Consider the following 18,678-nt stretch of genomic DNA (forward strand, 5'->3'; position numbering starts at 1 on the left):
AAGTGGTTCAGGTCAGAGCTGAAGAGGACAAGCTGGATATAAATCACATCAGGCCATTCTTAAGATATCCACAAGCAATTGCTGTGCAGTTTCAGTGTCTGCAGGTCTTTCACACCCAGAACATCCACTGACGTCAATGGAAATTTTGGATGATGATGGAGAGCAGTGATGATGTTGACTCCGGCAGTCAAAGCCTTGAGAGTTTAATGTTTAGGTTTTCGCTGCCTCAGTTTGTATATGCTGTCCTTCACCACACACCGAATTCTGCACAAATGCTTGACTGCATTTACCTCAACACAGCCCTGGGAAATAACAACGAGCCTGTACCCTCACACCCCACTGCCAAGGAGGGGACAGGTTGGCTGGGGGGTCTTGTCCAAGCTCACACTGAAAATTTGTGACAAACCGTCACTATGGACCTCAAATTCAGCCTCCTGGTGCCCTTTCCAAGTGCTTTCCCTGAAAGGCTTTCCCTGCTTTTCATCTTTTCAGTAAATGAAGTACTGAGGCATTGCATAAAGTGCCTCTCCAAACTGCTGGGACCTGCAGGGAATTGCCTAATCCACTTACATTAAAAATAATGTGGGTTTGTGGTTCAGGTTTTCTTCCAAAAAACCAGTTTGATTAACTAAGCTTTTAAAGGCCAACATTCATACTGGGCCATTCATAAAGGCCCATTCATACTGGGCCATGCAGGACACAGTTTAGTTGTGACTTTGGCAGCAGTGCATCCCGAGTCACTCAAAACACAGCCCTTGCTCCATAGTGCAACACCCACGTGCAGTGGGCAAGGAAAAAGGCCCTGAAGCAGATGTTCTGACAGCTGGGATGCCCTTACCCAGAGCTGGGTGTGTGTCCCCAGCTGTGCCCAGGGGGCTGAGGAGGCTGGTGATGCTGAGGAGCTGCGGTGCTGTGCTGCTCCCTGTCCTGGAGGAGCTGCACCTGCAGAGGCAAGAGGCCTTCCCTTCAGGCAGGCAGAGCCCCAAGGGTTTTTCTAATTGCAGCTGCAGAGGATAAAAGTGAGGAACAAGAGCCTTTAGAGGAATGGTCCCTCTGGAGACACAGCAGCCCCAGGCCACTTCCACATGACTGGTGCAGTGGGAGATCCTCAGGAAGGTCTGAATTCATCAGCATTAAGTTGGTGTAAGCAGCCAATATCCTGTTTTTGAGGATGGCAGCAGTCATTAGGTGCACGGCACAAGCAGGAGCATTCCTACTGGACTTAGGCCTTAAGGATACCTGCTCACCAGCCAATCTCCTGGGATGAAAATACTTGCAGGTGCCTGCAACACCTGGCTGTTGCCAGCATGTTCTTTGAACTGGGCATTCATTCCCTATCCTTGTTGCTCCTTGATGAACCCAGGAGGAGGAAGAGGTGCAGTCTTTAACCAGCAGTGCAGTTGTTAACTAGCAAAGGTCATCTTCAAATTTTATGGCCAGCCATAGTCACTGCACAAATTAGATTTAAAGAATCAATGTGACATTTGCTTTGGGCAAGAAGACTGTTTTAAGTGAATTACAGAGCCCTGTTATGAGTTCTCTATTTCATTCTTGGGCTTTTTTGAACTCTTGAGTAAATGCTGTCTGATGATGTGTTGCTGCTCATTTTCTCAGCTTGCTCCGTAGCTCCCTAAGGACTGTCATTAGCTTCCATACAGATCATTAACTGCTCTTCCCACCCTGCCGGGGCTGCCTGTGCCTGGCTGTACATGGTGCTGTTGGAGCTGCCAGTCCTTTGCCTGTACTCCATTTGGGCATGGTAGTGGGTCCCAGCATACTCTTCATCACATCCCAGTTTGCAAATGGGTTGGTTCCCTCCAGCTCATCTTCCAGCCCTGTCTCAAACACCAGCAGGAGCTGTCCCTCTGCTTCCACTGTGGGCATGCCAGGAACCCCCAGGAACCTTTCATTCCCCTGCTGCTTCTTGCAGCCTCATGCACTGCTGCTATGGAGGGGAATGTCCAGTGTGAGCACCTCCTGGCCACTGCTCTGGTGGGCTCTAACAAAGATTTGAGGCCAATCCTGAGTGCTACACCAGGTTAAGTCAGGAGTTGCATTTCTTGTGGGCTCAGAAAAAAGGTGCTCCACAAAGCAATCTTCGAGTGTAACTAAAAAACTCATTTCTGTGTTCAAGTGTGATGCCTGCCTGGTCTGTGGGTGTTTGGAGCTTGCACATAGCAACAGTCTTACATTTTATTTGTATAATACCAGTTGTCTAGAAGAGCATAAAGCACTTCAGGCTCTGGGTACCTCTGGGGTGTAAAGGCAGAAAATTCATTATAATTTCAGCTGCCTAACTGCTGAAGGTATCTTGTCAAGTTAAAAGCTTCTTCTTGCCAGGAATACTTGCTGCATTTTCTGAAATGTGGTTCAGTCTTGTTCTTTTAAACTTTTTTTATTTAAATGTTAGTTTAAACACTGTCTCATTAAGGTTTCTGAGTCTGTTCTAAGACTTGTCTTGAAAATGTGTATTCAGGTGGTTTGTAAGATTTGTATTATTTGCTTCTTTTGGAGCCATTCTGGTGTATTATGTAAATCCATAGCTAAGCATTTCCTGGGACCATTTATTGTGCAAATGTCTAGTATGGTACGTGAGCAGTGCTGAGCAAAACCAATTGCTTCTGTCTCTCTAGTTCAGAGAAGGTCAGTCTGTGGATTTTTTATTTCATTTGTTTTTTGTTTAATTTAAGAGAAGACAGTTTTCTCATTCCATTGCCTGAATGTATTTTCAGAATGCATTTTCTGCAAATGAGCTAGAAACTCCCAGAACAGATAAAAGTTTAAAGGCAGAAGACCAGCCCCAGACTAAGCATAGAAACAAGTCATCAAGTCGGTGGCAGGCACAGACATTTAAAAGTGGATGCTTGATTGGCTTCTGTGGTAATTTCTTGCATTTAATAATGTACTTACAGAAAAATATGCATGTGATGTTGGCATAAAAAAGCCATTAGAGTATTTTAGATAAGCCACCCTTTTTATCCATCTCCAGAAACCAGTGCTGTCACTAGGGCTGATGGTACTTCTGGGGCTGCTCTGCTGCCATTCCCATTAGGGAGGGTATAACAAGAGACTGAAGGGCTGGGGTTTGCAGCATCAGTTCAGTTCCCAGCACAGACAGACTGCACTGGATAAGTACAGACATCTCTGAGGAGCAGCAGGTCCTTGGCCATGGGCTGTGGCGTTCCTCAGTAGGCACTGCAGGCAGCAGGGCAGGCAAGGCACACCAGCACACGCAGGACAGGTCTCAGACCTTTGCCACTTGGAAGCTGAAGAGAAGCTTGTGCCCTCCCAGCACTTGGAAGCAGTTTTCCTGAGGAAAGCTGCAGGCAGGGGTATACAGGTTTTGTTGTAGGAGCCTCAGACCAGCAGGGCAATAAAAGCCATGGCAGGAGTCCCGGGCATCTCTCTGCAAAGTGCTGAGGCTAGCAGGTTTATTCACAGCATTTTATGATCTGGGACACGCCACAGGAGCCTCCGTGCAACTGTTCTGCTGGCATGTGAACCTGTGGTGACTCAGGAAAATGGTGCTCAGGGACTGTCTTGATAAGCAACAAGAAGACATGCAGGAAAAGCAAATTCCCATCTCTCTGATGGTGCAATCAACAGGCAGCCCTCATCCTGCCACTTTAAAGCACCCAGGGATTTTGCTTCTCTGTGCCCCAGCTTGCACACCTGTAAAATGGGTTTCATGAGCTCACCCTTTTCTTGTACTGCTTTGAAATCCACCGATCTGAGAGGCTGATTTTGTCATGGCCACCCTTTGGGTCAGTGCTGGCCCAAAGGGGAAGGAGGCAAAGCTGGAGGCGTGATCCTTTTTCTGCAAAACACATCTTTACTTTCCTGGAGACCATTCTTGAAGAATATATTGAGTTATTGCATTTTTTATCTGTACAGCAGTCATACTTACCGCCGCTTGTGAGCTTAATGCATGAGAGATGCTGTGGTCCTAACAGGATGAATGACAAAAAATGTCCTTGTGGGTTTTTTCACTGGGAGAAATTAAACTTGACTCTAGTTTCCTTCTCTCCTATTACTGTCAACATATCTTGTCTGTCTGCTTTGCTTTTACTTACTACAACTGGCTTGCGAGTCCTCCCAGAAGACACGGCATGACATTTAGTCCATGTCTTTTTTTTGTACATTGAACAGAAAATGTAAGACTGTTGCACATCTGCAGATTATTTATCCATGCAGGCCTAATTGGTGCAGGGATTAGCAAAACATGTTTTGCCTGCCAATCTCTAATCAAGGAGACGGATTCACTGGCACAGTGGTGGCTTTGCTGTGCTCCAGGGAGGTGATGCTCACTCTGCTGAAAATCAGAAGCAATTTAGCCAAATTCAATTTGCAGGTACAGACCTTGCAAGGTCAAAGTAAGAAGCACAGTCTACAAAGAAATAATATTACCCTCTAAGAGCAACAGCAGATCCAAATCAGGTTTGGAGGAAGAGGCTCCAGTATGAACACTGAGACAATGAAAAAAAATCTAGCAAAAGTTAACAGTCTGGAAAGGAGAAATAACTGGCTTGTGCAAAGTATTCCCTTAGGATGTGTATTACTCCCAGAAATTTTCTACTTTACTGCAAATTTCCCAAAGATGTAATGGCACTTTCAATGGCTTACAAACCTTTTTGGCATAGGTTTTTCTGCAGGGAGTATCAAGAGACCAAACCCCTGGCCTGGGGCAACACAATGTTTGTACTTTTTCTGGTTCATCTCTACCTTTCCTCTTCATAGGTGGGATTTTCTTTTTTCAAAATAGGGAAAAAAACATTCATTCCAGTGTTGGCAAGATTTTATAAATTCATTTGCACAAGGTTCAGGAAAGTGGGGAAACATCACGAGTGCCTAGCAATGGTTAAAGACAAAGCAGGCAGTGGAAGGTGAATAGTGTTAAATATATAATTGTGAACTCAGTGGGGAAAAAATGGAGCTTTACTGTCATATTTCATTTGCAAATTTTATTTGACTGCAACACCTGCTTTCAATATAATTAACTCTTACTTAGCATAGAATTTTGGCACTGATGACTTCTGATTAACTTCACTGGGGATGCTTGTTTCCAGTGACGGAGTTATTTTGCTGGTATTGTGCTGGAGACTTGCCTAATGGAGTAGAGCTAATTTGCCATTTGCTGGGTTAATGAAGATACACACTAAAAAGAGTATGAGTAAGAACAAGATGTAGTACATGAAAGCTAAAGAAAACAGCAAACAATTCAAAGTTAAGACACCAATAAAAGATCGCTGTGCCTTGGGCTTTTCTATAGAATCTTTTACCCGAGTTCCTGTTGTACCATAGCAGCCTTCAGGTTGTCTGAACATGGATATGGCACTTCTAGGTGGAAGCAAACTTTTCTGTATTGCTGCTACAGCAATTAAGCCAGTATGTTTCCCTTCCAGTTTCCTTCCTCTGACTTTTCCAGTCTTACACAGACCTTGGCTGTTGCATTTGTTAATGCCTTGCATTTATATTTTAAACCAATTGTTGTGATTACAATGGAGCGCCAGCTCATGATGGCAGAATTGAGGAAAATAATGCAGGAAGATAATTTATCTCAAAAATACAGCATTACACCCTGCAGTGCCACAGCTCCTTGCTATGAGCTGCCACCTTATCTGCTCTCAGCTAGGCAGTTGCAGGAATTTACTCCTCACATAGAGGATTACAGAGATTAAGGGGGAGATCATCTCAGCAGAGGGGCTCTGCAGGGCACCTTCTCTGCCAAAGAGGAGACATGCTTAGCATGACCTGGGGATTTACAGGGCCAGGGCACACCTGAGCTTTGTTTGCATCAACTTTCCCCTATAGCCTTTCCGGCTGCTGTCCACACTCCAAGTCCCACAGTTCCATGGGCAAAGCAGGGTGTTGCTAGCAAGCAAAACTGTATTGTCAAGAAAGCACCAAAGCTTTCAGGCTGAGGAGGCAGGTGAGAGCAGCAGGTGCAAGATTTCTGGTAATGTGACCAGGAATAGGTTTGGTTAGTCTAAGATGACAATTTCTCTTTTAACACAGTGTGAGAGTTAACACGGTGAATGTGCCCATGTCTGTGCTGGGCGCAGAAATTAGTGGACAGCAGGAACAGCTGTGTTCAAATGTTCTGTCAAAATATTTAAGCTGAAAGTCGTTTTTTCTGGAGTCATCCCTGACTGTTTTGAGCTTACAGAGTAGGTTATACCACAGTTCTGCCTTGCTTCCCATAACTATTTATCTACCATTACTCACTGAAAACTCTCTTCATCAAATGCTTCCTGGTATGGCTTCACAAGCTGGTCTATGGCACCAAGGAAAAATCAGTTTTCCCAGTAAGCAGTGGCAAACCTGGGAAGACAATTAATTGTAAGAGGTTTATATTATGGCACATAGCTATTCTGGTACACAAAATATGCCACATTCTCCTAGATGATCCTCATACTTCACTGAAGATGCCAGGTCCAAGGCAGCCATCTAACCCATCTGCAGGAGTGCCCCTGTTTGGAGCAACAGGGCTCACTGTGGATGTGGGTGCATGGCTGGCAGCACCCTCCACAGCCCTAGGAGTCCTTGGGGAGAAGCTTCCTTACAGCTCTGTGCTGAGTAAGGAAATCTGTGCCATAAGGAGGTCTCCTTTGAAAGCTGGAGACAGCCTATAAAAAGTAATTCACTCTTGGTGAAGCCAGCCAAAACAGCTAAAAGGAAGCTTTATTGTATAGGGCAGAGAGAGACTCCCAAAGTGGGCACTGCAGCTCAGGGTCATGATCCATGTCAGGGCAAGGCTGTCTTTTGGGGCAGCTTGGCACTACACTGGAAGCTTCAGGAATCCAGGCTGTGATATCATAGGAATACAGTGGTGTTTACTAAACAAGAGTCAGGCCCACAAGACAGTAAAAGCACATGTTTCTACTGTACATGAAATAGTGATAGCCAATTCTATATATGGGGAACAGATTTTTGGCAGGAGGAACTTTTTTTCCCAGGATGAATCCCAAAATAAATTCCATTTTTGTCCTTTCATTTGAGTACAGCCTTCCTGTTCCTCTCATGCTAATCTTGATTCATGCCATTTAATTTAAACTGTGCCTGTGTTTTTTGTTTTCAGAGCATGAGGCTGGCTGCTTATGACGTGCTGTCAGTGAAACCCTCCATAGTGTCTTAGGAAGCAGGTTTAAGCCTCTAATGAAGTTCAGGACTGGCTTTTTCAACGTGTCTCTGCTTCCTTTTGCACTCCCTGTGTCCCCTGCAGCAAGTGTCTGGTACAGTCGGGGCTGTGCAGGGCCGAAGACCAGACCTAAAGTGGGTATTAGTGTTTGTGGAAGGGGAGAATGGATCCGGGCCACATGCTGAGCACAGGCAGCATCTGTCAGGGTCATGAGCATCCCTGAACAGCCCAGCAGGGCTCCAGCAGGTGGGAAGTTGGGCTGTGGTTTGTAGTGCAGATGGGCAGCTCTTCTGCTGATTCAGAAAGGCAGTTAACAGGTTTGGCAGGGAATAGGCTGCTGCCAGCAGGGAATATTGCAGAGGTCAAGGGACACTGAGCGACACAATTCAGAACCAGCAGCTCAAAAGAAAGTGGCCATGTGCAGCAGCCAAACTACAGGGTCATCACATCCAGAGATGGGTAAGTTCTGCATAGCTATGATTTGGTACAAGGGGCTGACAGAAAACAAAACCAAATAAACACAAAAAATGTGTTTCCTCTACCTTGAAGTCTTGTACCTCCTGTAGCAGAGGGGCTGTAGGCTGATGTATACTTGTGGATGCAGAGATCTGATGAGGCTCAAAGAATGGATGGGGTTTTTTTAGGTATTCATCTGATTCAGCCCTGTCTTTTGAGAAAGTGGATCAAAACAATGCTTTCATCACTGTCCAAATAATGATCTTTACATGCCCAGTCTCAGGAAACAAACAGCTTGAAACTCATGACAGTAGTGAAAACCTATTTGTCCATCATTGTCAGCAGGAAATTTAATTCTGCTCGGGTTTTGTCAAACACCCCAATAAAGTACTTCAGGGCCTCTGGAAGACTGCAGGTTTGAAAGTGAGCAATGGCAGTGCAGGCCAGGGCACTGTGCTGGCTGCCCCACACACACCTTGCAGGCTGCTGGCCACAGCCCCAGCCCTGCAGCTGATTCATTCCTTCTTTGTGTTACTGAATTTCCATGCAGCTGGCAGCTTCCAGCTCTGCTGCCAGGCAGGCACAGGCTGCAGGCAGGTTTCCCCCACCCCTGCAGCCCCATGCCAGCCATGCCAGCAGGGCCAGGGTGCACCCCGTCACCTCCTGTGTCCCGTTGCCCACTGCTGCATTCGGGACACAAACAAACTGCTGGTGCTTCTGCTCTTTGTGCCAGGGCTGAACATGCTCAGTCTGCCTCCTGCTCAGGGATTCGCAGCATCACCAGCCTGGACTGCACACATGAGCTCCTGCCTCTCCACTGCTGCTTCAGCGTGTCCCCAGGTTCCAGCGTGTCCCCATGCCATGTTCTCACCTCAGCAGAAGCAGGCAGCTGCCTGCCGCCCCCTTCTGCTCCTGCCCTGATGCTGCTGGAGATTTGATCCAGGTCCCATCCCTTGGGTGGAAAAACCCCCGAGAGGGCTTCTGCAAGGCTTCTGCCAAGTGTCACATAGAAGATCAGAGGGGCACCAGCTTCCCGTGGCTTCAGCAGGAGCAGGGAGCTTGGGGCTTTGCTGCCAACCCTGGGCCCTCAGCATCCTGGTGCCCACAGGGGTGAAGGAAGGAGGATGGCCCCACGCTGCTTCCAGATGTTCACTGTGAAGGAACTGGTGGAAAGAGTGAGATTTCACCTCCTATCGTCACCTCTACCTTTGCTCTTTCTTTGCAGCCCCCTCCCATGTTTACAGCCCCTGCCTGTTAGTACCCTGTGCAGGTGCTGGCTGTTGCAGCAGAAGTTGTTATTTTTCTCCTTTTTAAGGTGTGTGCCTCTCTTTCCCCAAAGGAAAAGAAGAGGAGCAAAAAGAGCCGTATATTTGCTGCAGACTGTGACTGGCTTATGTAATAACACTGCCTTTCTCTCCTTGTTTTAGGGAGTGCTGCCGATTTTTTGGAGACAATGGCTTGACTTTGAAGGTGTTTTTTACCAAGGCAGCACCCTTTGGTGTTCTTTGGACACTCACAAACTACCTTTACTTACATGCAATAAAGAAAATAAACACTACGGATGTCTCCGTGTTGTTCTGCTGCAACAAAGCTTTTGTGTTCTTGCTTTCATGGATCGTTCTGAGGGACAGGTTCATGGGAGTGAGGGTAAGTGACTCCTTATCTCTGTCTCCCCTCTTCCCCCTCACCCTTGTGTCTTTCCTTTACCCCTTGCCTCCTGCCAGCTGAGTCAACAGCACCCATGCAGACAGCTGCGTGGGCACGGAAGTCCTTGTGGAGTAGGGATGCATCCCTCCTTCCCTGCAGCCTTCCCAGGTGCCTGGGAGCTCCTGGGGCCCCTGGCTCCCCCAGCCCAATGCCTTTCCTTCAGGAAAGAGGTAACTCATTGGAAACAAGCCCAATGCATATTCCTTCAGGAAAGAGGTAACTTGCTCTAGAGTGTGTCACAAAGGATATGTGGATGTGTGTCAGCCCTTGCCAGTGCCTTCCAAGTGACTATTCCCAGACCTGGTTGTTTCTAACTGTGCATTCTCACAAGCCCTGGCTACATACAATGCACTTCTGGTCGCATCCTGGGAATTTAACAGGGTCCTCACCTTTCTAGTGTGACAGCAGGCTTGCAGGGTGGGACAGTCATCTTCTGCATCCGCATCAGGGAGCAGCAGCTGCGGGCAGGAGAGGAGAGCTGGGCTGCCCTCGCCCACCTGTGGCCGAAACGCGTGTCTGCATGTGACACTGATGGAAGGTTGGTGTCCGCAGGCTGCCCTTCTGATGTCACCCCAAATGTTTGCTTACACCTTTAGTGCTGCACCCTACACGAATGCCTCTGCAGCAGCAGCAACAGAGCCACATACAGAGGGTTTAGCAGAAAATCCCTCAGCTCCCTGCTGACCCTGCTGCCATTCTAGCAGCACATCATGTCCTTTGGCAGCAGAGTGGATGGGTGAGTAACCCACCACCCCGGGGCCAAGGAAGAGGCATCACCACTGCAAGGAAAAGGCACCAGTGGATCCCTCCTTCCCCGCTTCACCAATTAATATTAATTAATAATCTAGATCAACAGCAATAACTGTAATTATTCCTGTCTCCTGCCCACTACTTGAGGAGCTCCCTGCTCACCCACCCAGGCTGGTAGTGCTAAGAAGAGGTTGTTGCATGGAGTAGCTGAGAGTTAACTTTTCAGGAAGTATTCCTCTCTGGCCAGAGAATTTGGCAGGAGAGCTTGGCCAGCCTTTCGGTGGTGGCAGCCAAGAGGCTGCTCAGGGGATGGTTGCAAAATGTACCTGCCAAAAGCTCAGCGTGGCCAGCTGGTGTCTGCACACCCCTCTGCCCAAGAAGCCCTACTCTAAAAACAAATTAACTGTGATTTTTGAGTGCAGAACCAAGGGCATCCTGAAATGATCCTGGAGCTAGAGAAGTCTCATTGTTATCAAAGCTGGATGTACTAGCCATTTTGATAAATGAAAATTTAAAAAGGTATTTTTATGTCTTCATCTCTCTTGTGGCACTGTCAGCTGTAGCACAGGTGGGTCACCAGGAGAGATGGTGTATGGAAAGGTGACCACTGCAGTCTGCACCTGCAGCTTGCTTCTCGGTCTGAATGTGCCATCTCTCACCATAGAACATGGCTGTGGTGTGGTGGGAAAGAAGACAACCTGTGTGTGTGTAGGGATACCCACATGGGCTGGAGTAGAGGTGCTTCTTGGGCTCTCCTGAGTGCATGGCCATGATGGAAGAGCCAAGATGGTCAGGGACTTTCCAGCAGCTTCTTGGACAGGTTGTCTTGTGCCATGGCAGGGGACATGCACTGAGAGATGAGTCCTGTTCTGTATGCCTCCCTTCTCAAAGGGGCAGAAGGAGTGGAAAGAGCAGAGAAGCAGACCCAAGTGCTGGTCCCAGCCATGTCCAACTGTCTTTTGTTTCCTTTCTGCACTACTTTGGGAAAGCAGCAGTGAAGCAGAGAAGCAGAGCAGGGGTCAGGGCAGTGGTGGCTGTGTGATACTCTTGCCGTGTGTTCCAGCCCCTCCCTGTGGAACCTGGCATTGGTGACACTGTGGCAGGGGGGCTTCCCGAGAAGGAACAAGCTGTCTCCTGAATCCAAGAAGGAACATAGCTGTCTCCTTCTCAGGTGACAGGTCGGCAAGGGATCTGGGAGCAGGGGTTTGCAGACAGGCTGGGCTATTTGCTCTTAAGCAGTTTTGGCATTGTAACCTGTGGCAATATGAGGGATTGTCCTTAGGGATTGGAAGGGCACATGGCAGCACAGCAGTTCTACCACCCAGCTTTGTGTGGCATAGTGGGAGTGCTGGTGCACTCGTGTCTGAGAGGGACATAGCATGGAGTCTTTGGAGAGAATAATTTTCTTTCCTCTTTCCTCTCTTTTCTGTACAGCCCATGTGAAAAGCAACAGGCAGAAAGAGTGTCACTGCTGGGGGATAGCCTCCCACAACACACCACCTTCTTCCTGGGACTGGCAACCAGCAGGAAAGACAGCTGCTAGGGCTTCGCTGGGAGTGACCTAGGGGCTGCAGCCACCACACAGCCCAGCCCCAAAGCACATGATCCCTCAGGGCCACCCTGTGTCAGAGTGCTGATGCTCTTAAAAGCACCCTTTGAGAGGGTATTTGACAGACAAGGCTTCAAGGGGGAGAGTGTCTTCCCCTACTCCTGCTCCATCCCCACACCAGTGCATCAGGATGGATAGTGCCACAGCAAAGCTCTGACTGCACATTTGGGTGTCCCTGTTCATGCCCACTGACAGAGGCAAGGTGAGAAAGGCAGCCACTCAGAGGGGTTAAAGCAAGTACAAGTATCCTACTTCGCTCTTACATTTAAATTCCAGCTAAATTTTGATTTATGTGCTTATAGGGCTAGTAGTTGCACTTCTGAAGGCCATTACAAGTTCCCATCCTTGCCATTCTGGTACTTCTAAGTGTCCTCATCTCCCATAATGAAGTTGAGCTTTTCCCCCTTGCCCTTCACTGCATCCAGAGAACGACTGACTTGGCTGTGAGCTGTCAAAGACACACACATAATGAAGCTGTTGGTGCCTGAAGCACTGCCTCTGCAAACCCTGCAGTGCTGTGACATCTGTGGGCACTGTGGTGTGTGAGCAGCCTGTCACCACCACTAACAACGTGCTTGATAGAAAAGCTGAAAGGCTTTCAGAGAATGTGTATGTGACACCTCTGGTAGGTCAACAGGAGACTGTGAAGTGAGGCCAAGACTCATCTGACACTTGTGACATGATTGATGGAATAGGCAAGGACCTCTGCCCCAGCAGAACTGTTTGCAGACTTCATTTATTTGCTTTGATCTTTGACTTTGTGTTTTCCTCCATGCTACAGTGAATAAAACAGCTCAGTATCCAAGAGAGCCATCACCTGCAAGTGCCTCCTGTGTACATAACATATAGACAAGCACATCTGCCTGTGGGACTTGGAAATACATATCCTATCAAATCTCAAACTGTAGAGACATGGTCTCTTGGAAGGTGCTCTGAAGCTGATCAGCTCCTGGTGTTAAATTAAAAAAAAAAATCTTAAAAAAAAAAGCTGGAGACTTTTCATTGTGCAGCTCATGCATGCACCTCCCAAGTTTCCAGTGCAGAGGCATTACAGCTGCCTGTGGGAGTTGAGGCAGGTTTCCTCTGCTGATGCACCTGCAGGTGCCAGCTAGATGCCACAGCCTGGAATTTAGTTGTGGTTCTTCTCAGCCCCCAGTGAAGGCTGGACAAGCCCCATACAGCTCACAGGAGGACAGCCACACCTGGAGCAGATGCTACAGGAAATGCTGCATCTTCCACTCTTTGTGAATTCACCTGTAGCACAGGTGATGTTGAAGGAAGGTACAGAGTTGCCATCTTCCAGCTAAGCCTGAGCCATGTACCTTGCAGCTCTCCAAAGAGCCATAGTGAGTCAGAGCAAAGGTGCCTCTGTCCCAGAAGCCTGCCTGCAGCAGCTGCCTGTCGTGGGCACCTAGAAAAATCTGTCTAAATAGGAAAAGCCTTTACTATTTCCTCATGAGACTTTCCAGCTCCAACAATTTGAGGCTCAAGGACTTCCTGGGATGGAAGCAGTGTTTCTATAGCTAATAGTCGTGATGGAATTTTTTTCTTCCATGAGTTTATCCTTGTAAAATTTCACATCCACAGGGTGCAACATCAAAGCTTTCCTTCACTTAATTATGTGCTGGGTGAAGGCAAGTCTCTTTTTCCTTGTTCTGTACCTGCCTCATACTAGTATCATTCAATGACCTTTTTTCTTATGCCTCTGAAGCCACACAGAGTGTCTGAGTTTTTATTTGACAAGCAGCAGCACACTGGTGAGAGAACTGCCCCACACTGCTGTAGAGCCAAGCATGAGGGGTTCTCTGCTTGCCTTAAAAAGAAGCCTGTCCTGGACCATAGGGCCCAGTTACACCACCAAAAAACTTCACTTTAGAAATTATGTCCCACAGCTGAGCATGGAGAGACCAGATGCCAACAAGGCTGCAAGCAAAGATGCTGCACCTGAACTTCTCCAAATCTGCAGCATGTATACCCAGCCTCTGCAGTTTGTGGATCAGGGCTCCACCCTGATCAAGTAATAAATCAGTGTCCTGCCTTATGCCACCCTGCCATTATACAGCAACACCTGTGGAGAAATGGATAAGGTTTCATTTGCAAAAATGGGCCATTTTTGTGTTAGGGGAAAATTGAAGGTGTTGATGTCAGTGTGCAGGAAGGCTCTGCTGGATGCTTGTTTGGTTTATGGGTGTCCCCTGGCACCAGCCCCAGCTCAGCCCAGGGAAGAGGCTGCTGGTGCTGCTGGGGTTGGGAGCTGCAGCTGGTAAAGAGGCTACCTCACCACATCTTGCTGATCAGGTAGCAGCAGAGCTCGACATACAGACTTTCCCCCTGCATCTATAGCAGCCCCTGTATCTCTGGTGGGAAGCAGGAAAGATGAGAGGAGACTCATGAATGTGTAGGCAGCTGCAGCCTGTGGATGGGGCTTAAAACCCCAGTCTGATCCTGGGAGAGGGGACAGCGCTTACCCATCTGTGGATCATCTGTGTTCACAGGCATCACCATGACTGTGCAGTCAAAAGGCATGTGGTGTAAGCAGGGCATCCCTCACAGCTCTGCAGAGCCTGGAAGCATGAGCATATAGAAAGCCCTATTCATCTCAGAATTAACACCCTGAGAGCTGAAGGTATCTGGCAGGACAATCCCAGAGAGCCAGGGGTTTCTTGCTGACCCTGGTAAATCTGGCAGCTCGTTCCCTGCCTTTGTGAACACTCCCTCTGTTTGCAAGTCCCCCCTCAGGCATTGCAGTGTGGGTAGCTGGCTGAAAAAAACCCTCCTCCTACTCTCTGAAATGACTCGTCTAGACTGGAAAGTAGTTGCATTAATTTTATTCCCCTGTTTATTTCTATAACCTTTTTCCTCCAAAACTTCAACAGGACTCGAAGCCTTTTCTGCAAACCCCAGGGAATTATTACTTGTGTCTTATTGTCACGCACAGGCTGCAGGGACCCACTGATGGGGAAGCTCAGTGACAGAGATTAAATCCCCACTTCAGCTCAGTCAGAGGCACTGAGCCCTGCAGTCTGGCTTGTTGCACACGCCCGAAGCAGCCACTCCTTTGCAGCTCTGCCTGCAGCTTCCCTGCAGCCAGGGAAACCACGAGGGCAGGCAGCATCTGCTCCCTGGGTATTGGCCCGGGCTTGCTACTATTTTCTACATAAGCAGATGATGCAGAAGTACTGCACTCGCATGTAAATCTGCCTGCCTCTTTCTCCATCGTGGGGGTTGTCTAGTAACACTTTCTTGCTTTCTTTCTTTGTCTCCAACCAGATCGTGGCTGCTATATTTGCTATTGCAGGGATAGTTATGATGACGTATGCCGATGGGTTTCACAGCCACTCTGTTATTGGGATAGCCCTGGTGGTGGGCTCTGCCTCAATGTCTGCTCTCTACAAGGTAAGCACACCCGGCTCTTTGCCCTCAGGGAGATGCCTGTCCCTCTCGTCACTCACTTTGGCTGTTCCTGTTTTATTTGCAAACCTCTGTGCGATTCGGTGCCATGTGCCCTTCTTTGAGAGCTCTGCCATAAACACGTTGGCTCTGCAGCACTACCTTCAGGTGTTCACTTGCTTTGATGTCTGCTCTCACTTAGGATAGAAACTCCTATTTCCTTGGAATAGTCTTCTCCAGTGCTCCTCCACCAGGGGGAGGATATACAGATGTCCCACCTTCATGAAAAATGAGGCCGCTTTTCCATAGATTCTGGATTTAAGCACTCATTCTAGAAGCAACCTGCAGAGATTTAGCTTCTTTAAGTCACTTTGTTACCTCCCCTTGCTGGTCCCTTTTCAGTAACATATGTAGCCTGTGTTGGGCTTAAAGCATTGCTTTTCATGGAAGCAATCACATCCTTAAAATGCAAAGCACATGCCTATGAATCAAGACCTCATCCTGAGCAGCTGGATAAGCTGCACTATGTGTAAGATGCAGCCTTGTCTGCTGAGCAGAGCCATTTCACTCAGCCTGAGACACTTCTGGGCACCTGCCTCTGTGCTGCTCCGAGTGCTCAGAGTCACAGTCCACAGTGAGGAATTAGCATTTGTAGAATGTGGTTTGCCCATCCTGGCTTGGATGTGTAAATTAGGAGGAGGTGTAGACAGCTTCATCTGGTCTAATGAATTGCACTGTACCAGTCATCCAGGAGGAATTGGCCAGGAGAGCCCTGCAGCCCTAACACCAGCAGTCCAGGGAGACTTGCCAAACTGAGAAGCAATCTGCCTGTGCCCCTCAGCACAGTGCTGTGATGCCTTCTGCTCACTTTTTCAGATCAGACGATATCTTACATTAGGAGGGTCATGAAGTTTCATATACCTCATTCCTATAATACAGTATTTTCTTGCAGGGCCAGAGACATGGCCCAACAAACCAGAGAAAATTAAAGGCTAGAGCCTAGCTGTGTTCCCTTTCCCGTGCTACTCTTTCTGGGAATGGGAGTCTCAGGGCTGCTTCACCAGAGCCCGTGCACAGGAGGGTGGTGGTGACAGTGGCAGCAGGGTGTTACTCTGCAGTGTGCTCTGCATGCCAGGACAGATGAAGCTCTGCAGCTTGTTGTGCAACACATGCCGCTGCCACTGCTGCTGCCACCCTGCTCCTGCTTTCCATAGTCTGGCTCCGTTTCCATGAGCTGTGTGTGCCAAAGGGGCAGGCAGATCTGCAGGCAGACAGATCTCACCATGTGCAGCAGAGCCACTGCATATCTGGGGAAGGAGGATGGGTCGAGATGGCCCTGCTGGGGGCCACACAACACCCTGTCCTTAGGTGGCAAATGAGGAGTAAGTGGCTTTCAGGACATTTTGCTCCATACTGCAGAGCAGCAGCACAGCTGTAGTGGCCAGTGATGGCTGTGGGATGGTGGGAGTGGGCAGATCCCTGCTAGCATGGCAGCCCTGCAGACTTGCCAGCTCTGTGTAGGCAAAGGAGAGAACTGGCACTGGTGAGGGGGCCTGCCAGTGCAGCACAAGCCACTAAGTCAGAGTCCCTTGGCTGTCCTGGTCTGCAGCCAATAGCAAAGGAAAACTGTTCCCAGACCATGTATCCAACAGAATCTCTGCAGCTCTGTGGTGAAAACCCATGCACACTCCAGACAAGACCTGTCCACAGGCAGAACCCAGCCACAGATAGGCTGCTCACATCCTTAATTTCTACTGTCTTTTTTCCCTTCTCCCACTAACAAACCAAAGTTTTTTAATCCCTCCCTGCAGTCTCATCGCCCAGGCTGCATCTGCACTCTGGGCTATGGGACTGCTGCTCTGCTATCTGCCTCCTGAGTTCCCAGGGAGAAGGTGGAAAGACAGCCAGTCAGCTTGGACCATGTTTGCCCACCACCACAGCACAGCTCGGGTGGCAGTCAAAGGCCTGGACCAGTGATGTCTCATGCAAGGAGATTCTTTGTCTAGATTGCTTCTTTTCCTCCCCCTGCTCTGCTCCACAGTCTTCTTAATGTCAAGTTTTCTGGAGGTGCAGAAAAAAACCTGAAGGATCTAAGCTAGGGTTGAAGAGTCTAAGTTAGGGTTAGTGACCTTTGCTTTCAGGACATGCACAGACAAAGGTGCTGAATCCCCTTTCTGCATGGATTCAGTTGGCAGCTGGCCCTGCCTGTGTTCCAGGGGGTGCCAGGTGGGTGAAGGCTGGGTCGCACAAGCTGCTCACCACAGTTTCATGAGCAGCCATGCCAAGTATCCGGCAAGCATCACTACATAAGTGCCAGAACAGAACATCAGCATTACAGGGATGTGGTGCAAGAGAGTTAAACCCATGTATTTTCCTCTTTTAGGTTTTATTCAAACTTCTTTTGGGCAGTGCTAAATTTGGAGAAGCTGCCTTATTCCTGTCTGTGTTAGCTGTCTTCAACGTCCTCTTCGTTACCTGTATTCCTGTCATCCTTTATTTTACCAAAGTGGAGTACTGGAGCTCTTTTGACATCATTCCTTGGGGGAACCTCTGCGGATTTTCAATTCTCTTATTGAGTGAGTAGATGGGGGGGTTCTAACACTGCTCGGGGTGGAGGAGGATGCCAGAAACTGGCCACTGGTGGAAACTGCAAGCCTCTCCTATCCTGGAGCTGTTTTCTTCTCAATTCAATTATTAGCTTCAGATATTATGAAAGGGCCCATTCCTAGAGGCAACGTAGACCTCGCTTCTGCTGTTACTACCACACCAAAACACTCTCTTTAGTGGTTCTCTTTAGAAGATGATGTGGGACTAAACTCCTAACTCCTACTAATGAACTCTGTGTGACAGATACAGGTGGCACTTGCCCGGGCTGTGATGGAAGCAGCCCTGCTGGGAGGGCATTATCAGCATCCCCACAGCAAGGAGGTTAGGCCAGGCCAGTCAAGGCCAGACTCCAATGCCTCTGCTGCCTGCAGTAATAACTAATTGATACTCCTAATGAGAAGTAATTGCTGCTCCTAAAGAGGAGGAAACTTTTGAGAGTGTAGCGTTGCACAGTGATGGAAAAAATTTTGATAGGTGGCAGTCCTCTCTTGTGCTGCCACTGCTGTGCCACCAGAGGAGCCCAGCAGGGAGGGATGCCAATCTAAATTTTAAAGGTTACCAGAAACATGATGTTCTTTGTTAAACTAGATGTGTTGACTTGCTGCCACAGCTGGTCCCTAAGCTGGATAATGGAGTCCCCTCTCCTAAAATATTAACTTCTACTGGAAATTTCTCTACCCCTGTCTTGAGTCCCAGCTGTTTTTACCCTGAACAATCACAGCTCCAGAAGTCCCTCCAGGTTCCTTATAGTGGACTCAGAGGAAGGTGTCTGTAAGAAAGTGGTGCAGAATTTGGCAAGCAATCCCTGGCCTGTACAACACATGGGTACTACTGGAAGACAGTCAAAGCCACAGCTCCCAACAAGCTCAGTATTGGCAAGGCTCTCCTGACTCTGCTAAAGCTGATCACCTTAAAACAAGGGTGAATTTGATCAAGAGCAATTATTAATTTGTCAAACACCCCACAAACTGCGTATGATATTATAATGGAATGATATTACAATCATTCTGTAGTAATGATA

The 18,678-nt window shown here is 48.2% G+C and overlaps 1 protein-coding gene across 2 annotated transcripts in view; it reads left to right on the forward strand.

Moving 5' to 3' along the window:
- SLC35F3 (solute carrier family 35 member F3) overlaps positions 1-18,678 on the forward strand; it is a 163,068-nt gene that overhangs the window by 141,078 nt on the left and 3,312 nt on the right. For both annotated transcript variants that reach the window (XM_014874955.2, XM_014874965.2), the window contains 3 exons: positions 9,022-9,241; positions 14,931-15,056; positions 17,434-17,626. In XM_014874955.2, coding sequence (XP_014730441.2) covers positions 9,022-9,241; positions 14,931-15,056; positions 17,434-17,626 — 539 coding nt within the window. The remainder of the gene's footprint in view (positions 1-9,021; positions 9,242-14,930; positions 15,057-17,433; positions 17,627-18,678) is intronic.

The sequence above is a fragment of the Sturnus vulgaris genome, chromosome 3 (assembly GCF_052056855.1).
Source record: "Sturnus vulgaris isolate bStuVul1 chromosome 3, bStuVul1.hap1, whole genome shotgun sequence".
NCBI classification, from domain to species: domain Eukaryota; kingdom Metazoa; phylum Chordata; class Aves; order Passeriformes; family Sturnidae; genus Sturnus; species Sturnus vulgaris.